This window comes from Fundulus heteroclitus, chromosome 23, assembly GCF_011125445.2.
Source record: "Fundulus heteroclitus isolate FHET01 chromosome 23, MU-UCD_Fhet_4.1, whole genome shotgun sequence".
Taxonomy (NCBI): Eukaryota; Metazoa; Chordata; class Actinopteri; order Cyprinodontiformes; family Fundulidae; genus Fundulus; species Fundulus heteroclitus.
In genome coordinates this window covers 18,992,233-19,012,704 of record NC_046383.1, presented here as the reverse complement: position 1 = coordinate 19,012,704, position 20,472 = coordinate 18,992,233, and the positions used below count along the sequence as shown (strand labels likewise).

Below are 20,472 nucleotides of genomic sequence, written 5' to 3'. Positions count from 1 at the left end.
CTTTACTGCTTTTTGTTTCTGTTTTACAATGTCATGTTTTCAGGCCAAAATAAATATTGAATTTTCAATAAAAGCTCTCTCCTTTCTTACGGTTTGTGTTTCTCACACTGCAAAAACGGAACTAAAAATAAGTAAAATGTAAAATTAGTGTATTTGTCCTTCATTTGAGCAACTAAATAAGACGATTTGCCAATGGAATAAGATTTTTGCACTTAAAATGGGAACAACTCATCTTCATCATCTTATTTCAAGTGCAGGATGTCTAATTATCTTATTTTAGGGGTCAAAATACTCATTCCATTGGCAGATAATCTTATTTACCTGCTCAAATCAAGGACAAATACACTAACTTTAAGAACATTTGAGTTATTTTTAGATCTGTTTTTGCTGCCTTGGGGTGTTTGTCCTAAAATTAAACAATCATCTGAGCTCCTCAAACCAGTCCGGCATACATTTTTGACCACAATTAGTTATTTGGTCATTGTGAAGATGGTTTAATGCAGAGGCCAGGGAGCTTTGGCTCCGTGAAGCAGCCGCCAGGAGTGAGCCAGTCCCCTGCTCCGATAAGTCTAGGTGATGACTAGATGCTAAAATTTCCAAGTTCAGTTTGCCCTCCAAGTCTTAAAACATTTCCTTTGACAGGGAAGAAGGACCAGACCCCTGACTGGAATCCCCCCAGCTTATTAATCCCCCCCGCCCCATTCTGCCAGGGAATAGGAAACAAGCTTTTAGAGCAGTCTTACTTAAGGTATTCCCACAGGATGTGCGAACGTTTAACCAGGCAGGGAGGTTTTGGCGAGCGTGTTTAGATGGTGAAAGTCGCAGAGACAGTGGTTTCCAGCAACAGCCCGAGGCCTGAGTGGAAGGTGGTTTGGTGTGCGGCTTTTAAGAGCCAAACATCACCGGATGTCATGTCCGTGTTGAGTGCTGCTCTCAGTGATGAGGCTCCTCCAGGAAGACCTCTGAGCAGATATCAGAACTGGTGTTCGTTTGCAGATATTCAGCTTGTGTGTGGATTTTAGACGATAATATTTATGCCGCTGTTAAACGTGCGTTTAATACATGTGGGCAACGTCTCATGGAAATTCAACAGTTTCAGTGAATCTCACAGTGAATTTTTCTGACGCTTATTTTAATTACTTATTGTAAATCAATTTATTTCCCCTATTATTTAGCCAGAACGTTTAATATGTTACAGGGCCTTGTAGAAGTTTTAATATGCCCTTAACCGTTACACATTTTATCTTATTAAAACCTCAAATGTTACATATTTTTATTTTATGTAATAAGCCAACACGTAACTATCAGGAATTCCACAAAAATGCAGTTCAAATGCTTCGGCGGATCCAAAATGCTGCAGCAAGAGTTCTGATAAAAATTAAGAGAGATCATATATCTCCAATTTTAGCTTCCCTTCATTGGCTTCCAGTTAAATCAAGAATAGAATTTAAAATTCTCCTTCTAATGTATAAAGCCCTTAATAATCAAACTCCATCATATATCAGAGCTCTGATTACCCCGTATGTTCCTAACAGAGCACTTCGCTCTCAGACTGCAGGTCTGCTGGTGGTTCCTAGAGTCTCTAAAAGTAGAATGGGAGGCAGATCCTTTAGCTATCAGGCTCCTCTCCTGTGGAACCAACTCCCAGTTTTGGTCCGTGAGGCAGACACCCTGTCTACTTTTAAGACTAATCTTAAAACTTTCCTTTTTGACAAAGCTTATAGTTAGAGTGGCTCATGTTACCCTGAGCTACCTCTATAGTTATGCTGCTATAGGCTTAGGCTACTGGAGGACATCAGGATCTATTTTTATCTCTCTGAGTTCTACTGTTCTCCAATTTGCATTGCTTGTTATTTCATCTTTTACCTTTTTGTTCTCTCTCTTTTTTCCTCTTCATAGTAGGTGCACCTAGTCTGGCGTTCTGTCAGCTATGACATCATCCAGGGAAGGCAGATCATTCACTGTTACCATATAACATAGAAAGGATTCCTGTATCAATGTGTGCTTTAATGTGTCTCTGCTCTGTCTTCTCTAACCCCCAGTCGGTCGAGGCAGATGGCCGTTCATACTGAGCCTGGTTCTGCTGGAGGTTGTTCCTTCCTGTTAAAGTGGAGTTTTCCTCTCCACTGTCGCTTCATGCATGCTTGGTATGAGGGATTGCTGCAACAATGCAGGCTACTGTCCACTGTTGCACAACGCTCTTTCAGGAGGAGTGAATGCTGCTTGTCAAGACTTGATGCAATCTGCTGGGTTTCCTTAGATTGGAAACTTTTTGACCAATCTGTTTGTTTTGATTTAATTTGACTTTGAAAGTAGCTTGAGATGACGTGTTGTGAATGGCCGATATATAAATAAAACTGAATTGAATCGTATTTGTGAAGTAGAAAGAAAAACAGACAGGACAGAATAGAGTACAATAAGAATAGAGTAAGTAGTACTCTTAAAAGAGGAGTGTCTCCAACTCTATCGCCCCCAAATAAAATCCAGCGCAACCTTTTTCTTGTGCATATTCTCATTATAAATATGGCTGATCCGACAAGGCCGCAGAGTTTTATTTAAATCGTGATTAAGATGATTAGAGAGCAGGAAATGGCAGTCGTGGCAATGATTGTTCACAAGGTGGGCAATGAGACCATTACTGGGAGAGGAGAACAGATTTCATAACAAGGTTAGCTGTAGTTTTACACAGAAAATGGATAACGCATCTAAGGTCTAAAGAAAAACACGCATTTATAAACTGACTCCAGCTTACCTGAAACAAATTATTAAGAGCCTAACGAATGGTTTAAAACCTTATTTATATTCCTGTCTTTCTGACTGAGTTGCAGTGCGTCCTAATTTATAGTCTTGGTCTATGTAATTTTAATTAAATATTTATTTTTATAGCTCCACAAGTCTTGCCTAATTTTATCTGTACAATTTTGTTTCTTTAAATAACATCTGGTGTTTTCTTCGGTTTTCTCTCTGCCATTGATCATAATTGACGCTGTCAAGTCTCCAATAACTAATGTAAATGTTCCAGAGTAGATTCTGTTGGGATCTTCGTGTTTATATTTTTCTGTTTGCCCGTCCTCAATTACCCACCATGTCTGCATGCATTTTTTTAGTCCTAGCGTCTCATGTGTAAATATAATTAGCCGTTGCAGTATCTCCAACACTGTGCTGGGTGATAAACTTCACAATTACATGCACCCTGAAAGCTTTGTGCTCTACAGCATGCGAGCATGTCTTTCTGCGGCCGTATTAGGTTACCATTAGATGATCAAACATAATGGGGGCCCACTTAAGAGATGACATGCTGCCCAGGCACATACAGAAATGCACAGAATGAGAGAGACACTCACTGTCACTCTATTGCATTATCTGATCTGATGTGATGTGAGAATCCGTAATGTTGCCTGTCCTTCAGAGTGTCTATCGTGTCCTATCGCGTGACCAGTTGTCAATAATGTATAATTTATTACAGGGCTTTTAGACTCTGTCTTTTTACCAATGAGCCTTTCATTGAATTCGTTTTTCCTTACAGCTCCATATGGCGGTTTTAGATCTGTCTGAGTGGTTATATAAAAACATTTTCTGAGCTGTTTTCTTAACCCACAGGAAAGAAAAAAATGTATTTAAGTTCAGGCCATTAATGCTCCTGGAAGTCAAGTCTCAACTTAATAGCTTGATGTAAACTTTATAAAGTCTTTTCTTATTTTATTTTTTGGTATATGTAATAAGTTATCTTAGACATCTTATCTTACTTTTTTTTTTGCTATCTCAATTTGCTGTGTAAATGAAATACTGATGTATTCAAGCATTTGTTTCTGTTGAGATTATTTTTGTTTTGCTGATGGCTAGGTTTAGGCAATATATCGAGACTTTAAAAATACAGAGATTTGTTTCAAAGACAAATAAGATGAGATTATATCGTTTAAGTCCAGGCGGTCTTTGTTGCGCTATAATTATAGGTATTCCAGTAGGTTATTTTTCAGCTGGTTTTCATATTTATCTACAGCTGTTTGTTAAAAACTGTGCCTGTGGGACATTTGGGATAAAGATTTGATTAATTGATGCCTTTTTATAATTACTTTATGAAAAGAAAAGCATATTGAGATAAATGTTGTGTTAATTTTGTACATAGTTGATGAAAACAGGACATTTAAGACTAGAATTATACATCAGACCAATACAAGACATTTATTGAGTACAGAAATATGGTCTTGATGAATATGATTCTCAGTCATCCAGGTCATGGTCATTCAAAAAAAATAAAAAAACAAAAGAACTGGACTTTTCTGAAGTTTTAAGACGTTTCGCTTCCTTTCCAGAAAGGTTGGACTTGGATAACATGCCAGTACAAGGCCTGTGTTGGCCAGTACCACAAAGCTTGGAACTCCACACTACTCCAGACATTTTGAATTCAGAAAGCTTTCTGGATAAGAAACAAAACATCTTCAAACCTCAGGAAAAAAGTCCAATTCTTTGTTTTTTTTTAACTTTTTTGGAAGTTTTGATGAATAGTATGTTAAATATCTGGATATTTTAAAATGGTTTAATAAAGGATATTTTAAAAAGGTACTTTTGATCGGAACGGACATCCTAATTTATTGAATATGGCTGTAATCATTTCAGAAGAAGATCACAGTATGCATAAAAATCATAATGATGTAAAACATATTTATTTTTTATTCAAATCTCTCTATCTTTAAAATGTATTTCCATATTTCTTTGAGTGTATATTGTAAAAATCCACAGTTTTATAGGTTGGAGACTTGGGCCATAGAATATGATTTCATTCATAAATAATAAACACCTACTTCATTCATAATTAATAACCCCCTGCTTGGAAGGCAAAAAAAAAAAACGCTTCATTGAACTAAGAAAAGGCCCCGTGAACATTTAGTAGATTGTGAACATTGTATAAAAGAAAAAAATAGTAAAAAATATAACCTTATATTAAGACTTATATATTGTAATCATAAGCTATGAATCTGATCATCACTTTCCTGAACTTATTTCCAACTATAACAGTTTTTGCACTTTGAAACTTTCAATGAATTAGACAAGATTTCTGCTTTCTTCAGAAATACTTTACTTATTTTTACTCTTTCAGTGAGAGTTTGACAATTATTACAGTTTTTCCTGTGAAGGAAATTATTTCAGCATTAATTTCAACAGGAAGAGGTCTTTTTTTCTTTCTTTTTCAGAACTGAATTTAAACACTGTTGCTCAAAAACTGTCTGTTTAGCACATGGAGGTTCCACATTTAATAGAAATAGAAATGGCTTGTTTCCTTGAGTTTTTAAAGCCAACGGTGACCTCTTGGTCTGCAAGGCTGGACAAAGTACCAAGGTTTGTGACAAAGAATATGAATAATTCTGGTGCCAAAACCTGCAGGCCGAAAATGTAGGAGATTCTGCTATAAAATGATCTTCACAGACATTAATAGACGAGAGAATATCTCTGTCACGACGAGCAGAGGGATGCTCATCTAGCCTTGGCAAATACTGTAAAAAAAAAAAACTTTAATCATCAGATCTGTGCGCAGATAATATAAAAGTCACAGTTTTTCCTTACTGCATGGCAATAATTTCATTATGCAAATAAAACGTCAATCCCAAACTTGACAACATCCATTCTCTGGCGGAGTAATTTGAAAGTAAAATGAAAATAAAAATAAATATTACATCTGTATTGTGACTGCAAATGAATAAATGCAAAAACTGCTCCTCATTAATTACTGCGCACAAAACCAAAGCAAACAAGTAAATTAATGTCATTTTGGCCCACATGCAAAACGTACTTGTTATGGAGAACTAATAAATCACATGACCCTTAACACACAGACCCTATGGTAAAGCACGGTGGTGGCAGCATCATGCTGTGGGGGTGGTTTTCTGATGGAGGAACAAGGAAGCCGGTCAGAGTTGACATCATTATGAATGCAGCCAAAAAACAGGGTGGTACTGGAGGAAGAAAGACAGCTAGAGGCAACAAAAGACTTGAGGTGGAGGTTCACCTTCCAGCAAAATGACCCTAATTGCACCAAAGGTGACTCCACAAAGTACTGATCCATGGGACTGAATACAAATGTCTATAATTTTATTTGTATAACAGTACAAACTGAATCTTGTTATACAAATAAAATGTCTATAATTTTATTTGTATAACAGTACAAGCTGAATCTTCACCAGCAACAGTACAAACCCAACTTCATCTGCCTTCTACATCCCATTATTAATTACTTTGTGTTTTTCTATTGCAAAAAAAAAAATCCAGATTAAATTCATTATATTTTGTGGGAATGAGAAAAGATAAGGGCGGAAAAGGAGGATTCGGCCTTTCTTTCATTGCTGTGTTTATTGTGATTGAACTGGACGCATCTTTGAGCCAATAGCAAACACTTAACTGGAGGATTGAGGTGACGAAAAAATATGAGAAACCTAAAAAAAATAAATGAATTTGATACACTAGCGGTAAATGAGTTCAGATATATGTTGTATTGATTGGTGCTTCTGGCTAAGTGTTTGCTAGTTTCCACAAGGCTGCTGCGTTTTCACTCCAAACCAGAGATCTGGAGGCCAGCTTGGGAGACTGGGATTTGTGGTCAAGCAGGAAAGAGACATCCTACTCTCGCTCCTTTGAGTAAAGAGGGGGAGGTCTGATTTATGTCATTAACCAATGACACAAGAGGAGAGAGACTGATTTTCAGAGAAGAAGACACACCAAGGAGAAACGCTCCAAAGGCTACTGTTCCAGTCTTGGCAATAGAACCGGGGGAGCGTCTTCAGGATCTTCAAAGGTTTCGATTCGAGGCCTGGAACAGGAGCGGACTTTTCTCTCTCGGTCGAAGGAGTTTCCACGGTCATCATGGCATCCCTAGGGTGGAGCTGTATGACCAGCTTCTTGACTTACGAGACCAACAAGTCTGTGGTGGTGAAGAGCTGGTCTTTGGGGATCATTAACCGGCTGGTGCAGCTGATGATCATCTCGTATTTTGTCGGGTCGGTAATCAGATTTTAATCTGTTTATTTAAACTGTGGCTCATGCATGAGTTAAAATAGACTCACTTCAGATACTTTGAATTGTTATTTTTTATTATTCTTCTCCAGGCTTAAAGAAAAAGAAAAAAAAAACGTAAAACTTCAGTTTTTGTAAGTTTTACATTTTTTTCATACATTCATCCAGGGACAGAAGATGTTTGTAAGATATGTTTATATATAATGTGGCCACATGTTTGACCATTTTCTAATTTTGTTGTGTAGTGTAGTACAAACAATTTAAATATTCCTGACTCCTCTGCCTGGGCCCCCCTCTACTCCTGCTTCATTCCTCCCTTATTCATCTCTTTATCTAATCTCTTCAGACCCTTCCTACTTCCTCCCGCTTAATTATATTCTCTAAAAAATGCAATATATGCAGTGCTGTATGTAAAGATATAGCAACCCGACAATTTTTTTTTTTTTGCTTTTATTTAGTTTGTTTTTCTTTAGTTTTTATTTAATTTTTTGTCACACTAAAATGTTCCAGGTCATCAGACAATTGTCCGGATCAGACAAAGATAAAGAGGAGACTGTACGAAATATGTTTTTCATAGGATGATTTCTTTTATTTAATAGTAAAAAAAAATTACAACCACCTTTGTTCTATGTGAAAAAGTTAAATAAATTAGCCTGATTTACCATATCATTTGGAAAGCTCAGTTTATCTAGCCACATCCAGGCCTGATTACTACCAGACCCGTAGAATCGTGAAATCCTCTATATTGGACCTGTCTGACTACATCAAGTAAGCTAATGGATTTCAAAAAGCAACACGATCTATACCTGATCTAAAACTATTCAATACTTGTCTGAGGGATTCTGCTTGGGAAGCTGGACAAGGTGTGGTGTTTGATAGACATTTTGGAATGGCCTAGTGCACGTCTAGATTTCAGATGTACTATCATGATCCTAAGTAAACTGTTCTTACTGGAAAACCTTCCATTGTGACTGAAAAGTCAGTAAGGAAGAGTGAGTAGAGTAGATTTTTGCCCACAGACTCATTACCATGCAATGTATAGCAAATGCTTGATGGCAAGGGTGACACTGTCAGTTTGGTTCACAGGGATAATACTTTTTCACATAAGGCTAGGGTGGTTTGGACAGCTTTCTCCACAGTAATAAAGGAAATTGTTATTTGAAAACCGGAGTTTGCATGGATTCAGGTTTGTTTGATGGTGTGAGCATTAGAGTGTGACAACAAAAGCAAACGTGTACTGGTGCAAATACTTTTTTCACAGCACTGGAATTGTCCGTGGTGCTGAACAAAAAGGAAATGAGAGTCATCACTAGGCATGTAATCGGAACTCGAGATGTTTTGCTGCTCCAACGCGGTCAGACGCGTAGCTGAGACTTATTTTCTCAGCCTAAGAGCAATTCTGCTGCAGACCACATCGAAACTACGCAAGACACCTGCTCTCAATAATCACAATTACCAGACTGCCTTTCCCTTTTATTTGAGAGGTAATCACAAGGTCACTAGCTCTATTCTAATTTCACTTTGATATTAGCTCCAACATCCCACCTGAGTGATGAGTTTCAGACAATTTAGTGGGAATATGAATACTGGCTATTTCATCCCAACATGTAATCAGTACGTCAAAATTGTGATAAAGATGTTAGTTAGATGTTATAAAAGGATAATCCCAAGTACTGTGGCATATCTGGTTGAGTGGCAGCCATATGGGTTGGGATATTTTTATGCATTTACAGTAGTTGGCCAGTGGGTGGCATGTATTGAAGTCCAATTGATTGGCAAGTGTAAAAACAACAGTCATACGTGTACAAAAAATGCCTCTTGATTAGCCAGGAAAGAGTTATTGTTTTCCTAGCTCATCCATCCATCCATCCATCCAGGGTGCAACATGTCCAGGAGGAAAACGCCCACACCTCTTTCCCCAGCAACATCCCTCAGCTCATTCTGGGGGATCTCAAGCCATTCCCAGGACAGACCGGCATATATAAGCTGCGTCTTAATTCGCAGGCTGCGTCCTTCGAAGGACGCATTTTAAGGCCAGTGACGTCACAACGATGCACGGAGGCTGTCCCATTTGGCAAAAATTCTGAGGATGCTTAAAATACAGCCTTCGAATGCGTCCTCCATTTCCCCGAATTCTGAGGATGCACCGCTACTATCCTTAGTGGCCTCGCCTGCCGTAAGATTTCCCGAGGTGCTCTGCACGCTTTTTTAGTGATAGTGAAAGTAGTGATTTAAGTCAGTTATTTACAGGGTTTGTACACATTTAACTATTCAATTCAAATTACTAAAGTTACAGACATAAGCTTATATCAAGTCTTACAAATAAATATAAAATTTTATATTTAAACATATTTGTCAATCTGCTGACAAGCGTTTGATTAATAACTGGTATATCATGATCATTAGCAGGCCCCTGGGTGAAAATAATTGCAGGTAAATGTTACCTCTCCACTGCGCTCTTCCAGCCTGAGAAAAATTTGTCGCCGGTTTTGCTGCCACCGAAGACGTCTAAACCGACTCTCCTCCAATAACAATAAAAAAAATTAAATAAAAATTTCCATATCCATTTTTTTGTCATCTGGCGCTGTTTTTCACGGGCTTGGCGTAGACATGATGACATCGTGTCGTAACCAGGAAGTGCTCCAAAGGCTAGACCGTCCCATTTACCAACGGTTGAGGATCCTCCGGAGCATCCTCCGATGGCTGGGTCCTCCTAAGGCTGTGTAGGCTGGGTCCTTCGAAGGACGCAGCCTGCGAATTGAGACACAGCTATAGTGCCCCCCTCACTCTACCTCTGAGGCTGAGTCTAGACACCTTCCGGGTAGGAAGCTCATTCTGGACGCCTGTATCCATGATCCATACCTCATGACCACATGGGAGGGTTGCAACATAGATCAACCTGTAAATCAACAGCTTTGCTTTTTTGGCTCAGCTGTTTATTCCCAAAACTGACCAGTGGGTCTTCTGGTTGCCACTGCAACAGGTGCTGAAAACCTTCAGGCCACCGCTTCTGGCAGCCACGTCAGTAATTGAGACCCTGAACAAGGTCCGTTCTGATTGCATGTCCCCAACCTCACTAGGGAGACGAGAGAAATTGTCTCGGAGGTGTGAACTGAAGATCACTCGGCAGACGTTCCCAGCACATCCTCACAACTCGTTTGTGTTTACTAGGTCCGTCTGGCAGCCTCCCCTGCCACCGGATCCAACTCACTAAGGTCCGGGGCAATACTGGGAATACCATGTGTTTGGAAACATTGAATCGTTCTTAGTCTGATCCCCTCCCCTGAGACCAATTTGCAGTGGGAGACCCTACCTTGAGCATTGTTTAATTTGACCCACAGCTATGTCTTCCTCTATGAGAGAGCTTACCAGGAGGCCGACACAGCCATTGAGTCATCAGTCATAACTAAAGTCAAAGGCTTTGGCAAACTGGAAAACAATGTGATGGATGTGGCTGATTACATCTACCCTCCTCAGGTGTGTAGCGCCACATGTCAGTAATTTAAGATGAACTCATACGTCAACAAACGCAGGTCAAATGCTGTGATGTGTTTCAGGGCGAAGGCGTGTTTAGCATCATCACTACAGTCATAACCACGCACAACCAGTTCCAAGGAATCTGTCCAGAGGTGAGGACACATTTGGAAAATCTTGGACTTGGAATTTTCCTGTGAACATGGATAAAACTTTATTTCATGTTGCACATTTCAACACACACACCATTTGTCAAAATGCATGGAATAATGTGAGAAAATCTGCAGATTAATTTTTATATTGCACAGTCATACCATGAGAATTTAAGCATAAGGATCGTTTCACAAAGAAACTTTACCTCTGCCCACAAATGACAGACCAGATGTTGTTACAAGGTGATTAAATGTCGCCACTTTATGCAGTAAAACACACCCGTCTGATCACACTGCCTGATCTTCTATTGATCATTTGGCCAGCTTGTTGTTGTTGTTTGCTAATTATTTTATGGTAAAATGTCTACCTAAATTTAACACTGATAAACTATTAAAAGAGAAACTGACATAGATGCTCATGTTATGTCTCTGTGTTCATTGCAGATTGATGAAAAGTTTAATTGTAGCACAAATGCAGAGTGCACTAAACATCTCAACTCCGTTCTGACTAACGGTGAGTCTAATCGCCAAGGATGGTGGGGTGTACAAGGAAGAGAAGGAGCCTGGGAAACTTTTTACGGTGCCTGCTTTGTGAGGGCACCTCGTATCATCCCCCACATAAGTAATTTCATGAGGGACAGGTGCAAAACCACATGATATGTGGGTGTCATCACACACCCATCACTCAATTATGCTCTCTAGTACATCTAGGGTTCCTCTGTGTCTGTTGTCACCCACTGTTGGATGGTCCAGTCACTGCCTGTAATGTCAGCTTAGTAACCAGTCGTGTGTCTTTTTGTTCAAAGGTATAATTACAGGCGTGTGCAACACATCCGTTGGTACCTGTGAGAGTGAAGGATGGTGTCCAGCAGAGAATGACAGTGTGAAGATGTGAGATTCAGACACGGAAATACTGACACACCCACACAGATGCACACTTTTTTTCTGTTCCCTTCGCTAAAAATGTCAATGTTATCGCCGTCTATAGAAAACCAATGGCTGAATTTGTGAACTTCACCATTTACATCAAAAACAGCATTCGCTTCCCCCTCTACAATGTCACCAGGTGGGTCATTGACAAGGCTCCAAACACACGTCTTCTTAACTTCAGTGTGATTAAGCGCTCCTCACAAGTTTTAAAAGACAATGTACAGTTGCACAGTGTCTCTACGGTTTTTTAAACTTGCTGTTTTTGTGTCACAAACTTTTTCGTTTTCAGAGGAAATTTCCCTCCCACAATCGAGCCCAAGAAATGCATACATGACAGGATCTCAAACTCTCTCTGTCCCGTCTTTCGAGTGGGGGATATTCTGAATCAAACTACGCACAATGTGACTGAGCTGGCAGAAAAGGTCTTACCTTCTCCTAAAGTTTAAACTCTTGATTCTCCGAGCTAAGTGTTGTTGATCAAAAATGTATCTGACTTGTGTTTTATTCATAGGAAAGGCAGCCGTGGCTCTAAACTGTGAAACTAGATAATTACAATGTAATTGTGTCTGAGTTTCTTCATGATAAATGATGAGAAATGTAAATTACTGATGTAAAACCAGTGAAGTCTGAAAGAAGGTCATTTTTTCAGTAAAGTTTGACCTACCTTCAGCCTTAATGTAGGAAATTACTGAAAAATAATGACTTTTAAGGTTTAGAATTCAGTAAACCTTTAATGAAATCAGAGCTCAACACATTGTTCTCATACAAATCTGACCAACAGCAATCAAATAGCAAAGGAAACTGTTGCATTGTGTTTTTTTAGTTTCTTTTTTTAGTATGCCATTTTTTTTACTATATGAACGCACAGGATTAAAACAAAACTGATACATCCTTATTTCAGAGATCTGCATGTTTTAGAGTTTCTCCTTTAAATTTTTAACATTCTGACTTGAAGCATGGAGAAAATGACAAAAAAGCCGAAGAAGGCTATTTTGTCAGGCCAAGGTAAAAGTAAAAGTAATAAAACCAGAGTAAGTAATGAAAAATTGTTGATGATACGGCATACTCATGTAAAAATACAATATTCAAGTTGAACATAGGAAATTCAGCAGCTGATTTACACAAAAATGTGACAAAAATATGCAATATGCATAAGCATATTGTACAAGCATAAAAAAAAAAAAGTAAAAAAACAAAGCAACTGGACTTGTTTTCCGTAGTTGAAGACGTTTCGCTTCCTCTCCCGGAAGCTTTCTCAATTCAAAAAGTCTGGAGTAATGTGGAGTAACAAGCTTTATACCAGACTTTTTGAATTAAAAAAGCTTCCTGGAGAAGCGAAACGTCTTCAACTACGGAAAACAAGTCCAGTTGCTTTGTTTTTTACGTTTTTTTTGGAATGACCATGACCTGGATGACTGAGAATCTTCACCAGCAATTGTACAAGCAACACCCGGAGTAGCAAAGAAACATGTGCAAATGGACATTAGCATCTGAGAGACAGTTTAAACAGTTAATGATCTAATCAAAAGTCATGCAACCATTAGTATGATGTAAACAGTTATTGAGTTGGTTGTGAGCAGCAGATGTTATAAAGTCTGACAGCAGTGGGAGGAATGACCTGTGGAAGCGCTCCTTAGAGCATCTGGGATGTAGCAGTCTGTCACTAAAAGAGCTCTCCAGCTCTGCAACAGCTCCATGCATGGGGTGGGAGACATTTTCCATCAGTGATGTTAATTTCTTACAGTCGTTCTGTCTCTAACCACCTGCACTGGGTCCAGGGGGTATCCCAGGACAGAGCTGACCTCCTAATGAGCTTATCCAGCCGCTTCCTCTCAGCTACAGAAAAGCTGCTGCTCCAACAAACCGCACCATAAAAGACTGCTGATGCCACCACAGAGAAGCTCCCCTTGCACTCCCCTGGCTCTGACCCTTCTTGTAAAGAGCATCCGTCCAGTTTATGGTTCAGGTGAACACCCAGGTACTTATAAAAGTCCACTATCTCCACATCAGTTCCCTGGATGTTCACCGGACTCAGTGAGGTGGGTCTGCATCTATGAAGGTCCACCACCAGCTCCTTTGTTTACCCTGCATTTAACCTGAGATGGTTCTACTGGCACCAGTCTACAAAGCTCTGGATCCACTGTCTGTACTCTGACTCGTCTTTATCTGTGATGAGACAGACTATGGCGGAGTCATCAGAGAACCTCTGTAGGTGGCAGCCTGGTGAGCTGATGGAGAAGTCTGCGGTATGGAGGGTGAACAGAAACGATACCAGCACAGTTCCCTGCAGAGCTCACGTACTGCAGATCAGACTGTTAGAGACACACCCAGGTTATTATGGACATGAGAACCTGGGTGGAGCCTGTGTGGGGAGTGGGGAAAGACACAGATAAGACAAGACTGAGGGAAGGCGACTAAATAAGACAGAGAGAGCTGCTGAGTCAACACACAGACGGGAAAAAGGACTAACACCAAAATAAGAGTCTTTACCAAACAAAGAGATTAAGAACTCAAGAAAGTGCTACAAAAATCAACACAAACGAATGAACCATATGGAAATACATTGATGAGACTAAAAACAACCCAACAATATCCAAATATAAAAAACAAAAATCCCAACAGTTATAGACTCCAGCAAAAGAAAGCCTAGTTAAAGCCAGGGTTTTATCACATATATGCTATAATCTGAATCAGCATAAAAAAGATCTAGTCATAAAAGCCACTGTAGGACTACATAGTGTATATTTTGAACTCCACAGGTTCTCTGCTTACTGTTTTTAAACTTTAACGTCTACCTTATATTTAACAGGGTGGGGAAATAGGAATAAATATTGAGTGGATGTGTAACCTGGACCAAGATGTTGAACTCTGTCTTCCTAAATATTCTTTCACCAAACTGGATGCTCCGTTTGAAAAAAGCAAAATCTCCAAAGGGTACAACTTCAGGTAGGCTTTAGTACCAAAAGGCTTTCTGTGAGTTTTTTCTTAGCTTTTTCTTATTCTTTGGATAAATGTTCTTGTCGTTGAATCCAGATTTGCCAAATACTACAAGACAGCAGATGGAACTGAATTTCGGACTCTTCACAAAGCATATGCAGTTCGTTTTGAGGTTAAAGTGACTGGCACAGTAAGTTATGAGAATATTTTTTTTCCAAAGTAAAAGGAAATGTGTCCACTAAATAATCTTCTGTGGTTGCCTGGTCCTAATCCAATGATCAAGAGACCCTGGTCAGACTCCCAGTCCATCGCTGCTCACTTAGAAACAGATCTTCCCACACACATCCATCCATTTGTTTTCCATGCCTGCTTCATCTTTGCAGGTTAACGGGATAAGCCACGGACAGGTCAATTATTCATAACAAAGCAACCTAAGGACACACAATCCATCCATCCATCTGTGGATGTGACAGGTCCAGGAGAAATACCCAGAAATCCCTTTGCCCACCAAGATTTTCAAGGGATTCTTCACGAACCCCACGTGATCCTAGAACAGAAGGTGTATTTATTGTTTGCAAGAAAACGCTTTTTTGCTTATTTCCCATGGAAAGGTGGCAGAAGGATGGTGAGTTTGTTCACCTAAACGAAATGTGCCTCGCTGGCAGCTACTATCTGGCCGTCCCCTGCTAAGGTCTCCATGGAGGAGAACTTGCTGCTGTGCTTCAGGGTAGATACTTAAATAAGAATTTGGGCTCCTCAGGTTCTTGGACTTATCTCATCCACAGAAGACATGGGTATAAGATTGAGGAGATTGTAAAAGTGCTTGAAAGTCCCCCAACCACCCAACAATATCCTCTCTGTGCTTATGCAGGACCCATACCTTCCACCAAACAAACACAGTCCATGGTGGACCCTGATTTCCCTTTCTGAGCCAGGTGAACATCAGTAAGGCCCACCCAAAGTCTTTCTCTAAATCTGCACCAAAGTCCTCCAACACTTGACTTTTTGCCTTCATCACCAAAGAGTCCTGTGCCCTTTTTTTGGTTGGGGTTCTTACTGTTATCAAGAGCGAAATAAACAAAGTTAATGGGGAAAAAATACTGTTGAGTGTGTCTAAACCCCAATTTCCTCCCTTCTTCCCGTTTTCTTCCAGGCAAGAAAGTTCAGCTTAATTCCGACAGTGATCAATGTGATGGCGGCGTTGACCTCGATTGGGATGGTATGAACTTCTACACTTAGGCTAAAATGAACTTTCCGGTTAATTGCCAGTGGTTTAACACCTTTTAAATATCTTATTTCTCAGGGTACAATTCTCTGTGATATCATCTTACTGAACTGTTTAAAAGGAGCTCAGCAGTACAAAGAAAAGAAGTTTGAGGAGGTAGGCTTAAAACGCAGTACAGTGAGAGTGAAAAGTGAATGAGTACAAGAGAAATGTTTCTGGAAGAAATTTTTGCCCTTTGCCTTTAAACCAGCAATGATTCTCAGAAGCAAAGTTAAACTTAGTAGTGAAGGAAACCTTGCAGGTTAATTGGCTAAAAGCTACGGGGACCACCCACCGCATATCTTTTGCAGATTTTAGTTAGATCAAACTCCTTTCTCTCTTCATGGAACCTCAGGCGGTCATGGTGAGTATTTTTCTAGTAATAATATGCAGCATTGAGGACTAGTATCTCGACCAAATACCCAACACTTATAAGCAGAAATCCAGCTACAGATTCACAAGAAGCCAACGCCACTCTTCACTGTATTTTTAGATAATTGTATCACCCTCAACCCTTTTGGCAAACACACCCCTTTATGTAACAAGTTTGAGGTTTTACTGTCCATTTGCTGCTATTTTGTGGTCACAGTTAAGTAGTGAGTAGTTATTTTCTATAGGCCCTATTCAGTAGAATATAACAGAATAGAATAGAGTAGATTCAGTTTCTCTGGCAGGGACTTAGTACGTTATTAGTATTGCTGCAGTTAGTTCTCATCTCCAATCTCTTAGCAGTTTCAGAGTGATATATAAGCCTGACGGGATTGTCTTTAGCCATCAGTATAGCACGTTTCTTCAAAAGACTACAGAGAGTACATCTTAAAAAACATATTTTATAATATTTGCTTATAAAAGAGTGGAGGAGTAGTGGCCTAGTGGTTATAGCAGCACTGAGGAGGCTGCAAGTACCTGGTTTGAACGCAGCAGACTGCCACTATATGGGTTGCTGAGCAAGACTCTTAGCCCCAGATTTCTCTCGGGTGCTATAAAATGTGATACCCACTGCTCCCCAAAGAATGGGTTAAATGCAAGACAAATTTAGTTGAAATGGATAATTACCATAAAAAAAAGGTTTCTTCTTCTTAGGAAGAACTCGCTGATAGCGGATTGCTACACTGACCAAATTAAAACGATAAATTATATTAATGTTGGTAATCTGATCGGTCTAATAGTCAATCAAAGCTTAATAACTATCTTAATGGGTCAAAATCCATTCGAATGGAGAAGTCTTTACCTCTCTATGTTTTTCACATGAAAAGAAGAATCTGGAGATTTCTGTAAATTTCTCAAGATTAAAATTGACTTCTGATCAACATAAGGATGAGTCAACATTGCAGGTAAAATGGAAAGAGCAACGTAGGCTGACCAATAATAAAGAATTTATTATTTTGGAACCAAAGCTCCGACTTGCTGACTAAAAGTGAATGACTTGCCAAAAATAAATAAATCAAAAGGCTCTTCTAATTCTGATCTACAATTAAACAGAAAGTTATTTTGTTCGGCCTTAAATTAGCTTTAGAACATTGCGTAGAGCTTCACGCCTTGGATTGGCCTGGCAGCTACATCCGAGCATTACATCAAAGAGCACAAGGAAAACCGCCAGGATGCAGTGATTTAAAGCGAAACGCCACTGGAGAAATGTTTTCTCAAGTAGCTTAATAATCATGCATCTCGGTCTGGCAACCCAGTGGACAAGTGTGGATTTGTTGGTTACCAGAGGAAATGTTGACTGACTGCATTGGGCGAGTGACTGGCATCACAAATGCTCTCCTGGATGAAAGGTCAAATATCTATTAAACATACGTTTAAATGTTGACAGCCTTCCCAGAAGAATTGGAGCTGTTGTAGTTTTTAAATGGTCAGCCAAAAGCTTTTATATTAAAAATGAGATGTCATTAAAATTTGGGTGCATGTCAGTTCAAGGGACTCAATACTTTTGGCAATGTAGTGTAAGTCACATTAGACAGCCAACAAAAAGGGGATTCTGCCAATTTGTTTCTAAATTATCCTCTTCAGAGATACAGAGACCTGTCTAAGCTCCACAAGCGTCAATAATCTATTAATGTAGCTAAAGAGATTATCTCCTTACTAAGACTGTTTTTAATATGACTCATTTAAGGGTAACGACTTTGAGACATTAACAATCAATCTTTAAAGTGATGCTTAACTAAGGATTTTTTTTTTAAGAAAGACTTTGACTCATAATGACAGACATTTATTCATTCTTTTAGCTCAATAACTTATAGTAAAATCCTACTCATATTCTGGAGATCCCATATGGGGGAAAGAATGTTTGGCCAACTATATCTGTAGATCAAAGAGGAAAAGGGACGTGGAGAGAAGGGTTTAAAGAGGTGAAAGGTCTAATCTGAGCTGTGCATATGTGCGTGAACACAGATCCTGTTTATCTGTGCACAATCTGCGACATAAACCTTACCGATCTTCACCTCGTTCCGGAAAGGTGTTCTTGCTCTTGATTTTTGACATTGTTTCAACCAATAAAGTGAATGTCAAAACAGTTTTTGATTTTGGTTTATCATAAATCTCCTGCAAAACGCCACCTTGTCCAAGCCTATTTCTAAAGGTCAATGCTGTTTTAAAGGCAAAGAGAGTCACGGCAGATATTAGTTTGACTCAGATTTGTCTGATGTGATGGTGTGTTTTAAATTGTTCTGTCCATCCAGGTGTCAGAAGCTCAGATTCGTGCGTCTCTCACTCCAAGCCCAGGAAGTCAGCTGTCGGTCAGACGAGGAAACAATTGCTACTCTGACTCTGGAGCCATTTCCATCTCTACCGATTACTGATAATAGCAATCTGAAGAAACTGCAAAAACCTCGTGGTTTTTTCTGTATCTTTACTCTGATCTGTCAGGATTAAGTAGGTTTTATATGTTTACCAAGGTGGGTACATTTGGTCAACATTGCTTTTAACTTTACAGTCTAGGAAGGTAAGGTAATGTGACCTGTATGTGGTTTACAGTAGTTAGCGGCAAACGGAAGTTGACTTTAGCCAAAGCCAGATAAAGATTCCCCCTTGGAAAAGTTCTATGGACTTTTCCACAATTAGTGACTTTATTACAAAAAACGTTAATGTTATTGATTGTGCTTTTGTGTCATAGACCAACATAAAGTATCGTAATAAAGAAGATGATGAATCAATCATAATTCCTTATCAACATTAAAAAAAGTTTACGTGCCAATGTTCTCATCCCCCCTTGAGTCAGCACTAGGACATGCTTTTAGGGCATGGCTCGACCAGCTTTGCACATCAAGGGATTGATTGTACTCATTCTTCATCCATTCTGTATCCATCTCTCTCTCTCTAATGCGCGTCGCTCACAATTAACATTAAAGATGGCGCTGTACGGTGTTGTGTTCCATTGCTAAGGCGGATATTGGCTTTGTTATGGCTGTTAGGAGCGTCCTCGGAGTCTTCCTTTATAATGAGCCCGCTTTGACCCATGTGCAGATCACATTGAACGTGGATAAATATTTATGTAGAATTTATGTTGCATTTCATGTGCACCAAAAATCAAAAAAGAGGAGCTGGGAATGTTGTAATCCTGAAAAAGGCGTTCCAATTAACACAGTTGGAGAAATTAAAACTGTTTAGTTTTTCTGATTGTTGTCCTGCTGGAAAGTGAATCTCCGCCCCATTCTCAAGTATTTTGCCGCCCCTGACAGGTTGTCTTCCAGGATTTTCCTATATTTAGTTCCAGTCAAGTCTCTTTTTTTTCCATCTTCTACGTCCCTGCTGGGGAATAAAACCCACCAGCATGATGCTGCCATGTAGGAATATTGTGCGATGGTAATTTCCCACCACATAGCATTTTGCAAACAGGTTAAAAAAGCATTTTTGGTCTCCCCTTAGGAGAATAGATTATTTATTGTCTTTACTTTGTCCCTTAAAGTGCTTGTACCAAACTTTAAACATGACATGTTTTGGCTTTCTTCCACTAATGCCTTTCTTGTTGACCTGATTTGTAGAGTGCATGACTAATATTTAACCTGTCAACAGATTTTCCCACCTAAGCAGTAGATATCTGCAGCTCCTCCAGAGTTACTAAAGACCTCTTGGCTGCTTCTCTGATTGAGGCTCCACTTATCTTCCACTTATCTGGCCTGTCAGTTTAGTTAAATTCAATTACGCAAGTGTTATTTGTTTCATAATTATGCAACCTCTAAAGGCAGTTTATAGTGCCATTTTTCTTTAAGAGTATCAGATCAAAGGGAACTAAATAGAAACTTTTAAGATTATGGATTTTTTTTTAAAAATGTTGAAATTCTTTAATGAATAGTCACTTGAAATACAATGAGACAAAATCCAGATAAAATGCATTAAAGTTTGAGGTTGTAACAAGAATCTTATGAAACAGTTCAAGGACATGGATTGGTTCCTTTAGGAAAAACTGTATTTTAAGGCGTGTGTGAATGTGAATGGGCAGTTTTAGTTTGTCACTTTAACTTATTTCGCAACCCCACAAGGGATAAAGCGAGTAAGAAAATGGATGGCTGGACTTTAAGTTATTTTAGCTACAATGATGTGTCGCTTCTTGTTTGTTAATAAGGATTAGTTCATTGAAATAAGGCATCTTTTGTTGATCATTTTCCGTTTAAAAGCTGTGTTAGGGGGAAAACATATGTAAACTGCACAGCAGTTTATAAAAGTTGTCATTTTTTACAATTTAACAAAATGTGTGTGATCTCAAATAAA

The 20,472-nt window shown here is 39.1% G+C and overlaps 1 protein-coding gene across 1 annotated transcript; it reads left to right on the top strand.

Moving 5' to 3' along the window:
- The first annotated feature begins 6,291 nt into the window (after positions 1-6,291).
- On the top strand, positions 6,292-19,365 carry p2rx3a (purinergic receptor P2X, ligand-gated ion channel, 3a). The gene is made up of 12 exons (XM_012871911.3): positions 6,292-6,989; positions 10,347-10,482; positions 10,563-10,634; positions 11,076-11,145; positions 11,438-11,522; positions 11,620-11,697; positions 11,851-11,983; positions 14,371-14,507; positions 14,595-14,688; positions 15,652-15,717; positions 15,802-15,879; positions 18,444-19,365. The coding sequence occupies exons 1-12, from the start codon at positions 6,856-6,858 to the stop codon at positions 18,561-18,563; spliced, it is 1,203 nt and encodes a 400-aa protein (XP_012727365.3). The 5' UTR covers positions 6,292-6,855; the 3' UTR covers positions 18,564-19,365.
- Positions 19,366-20,472: the final 1,107 nt, after the last annotated feature.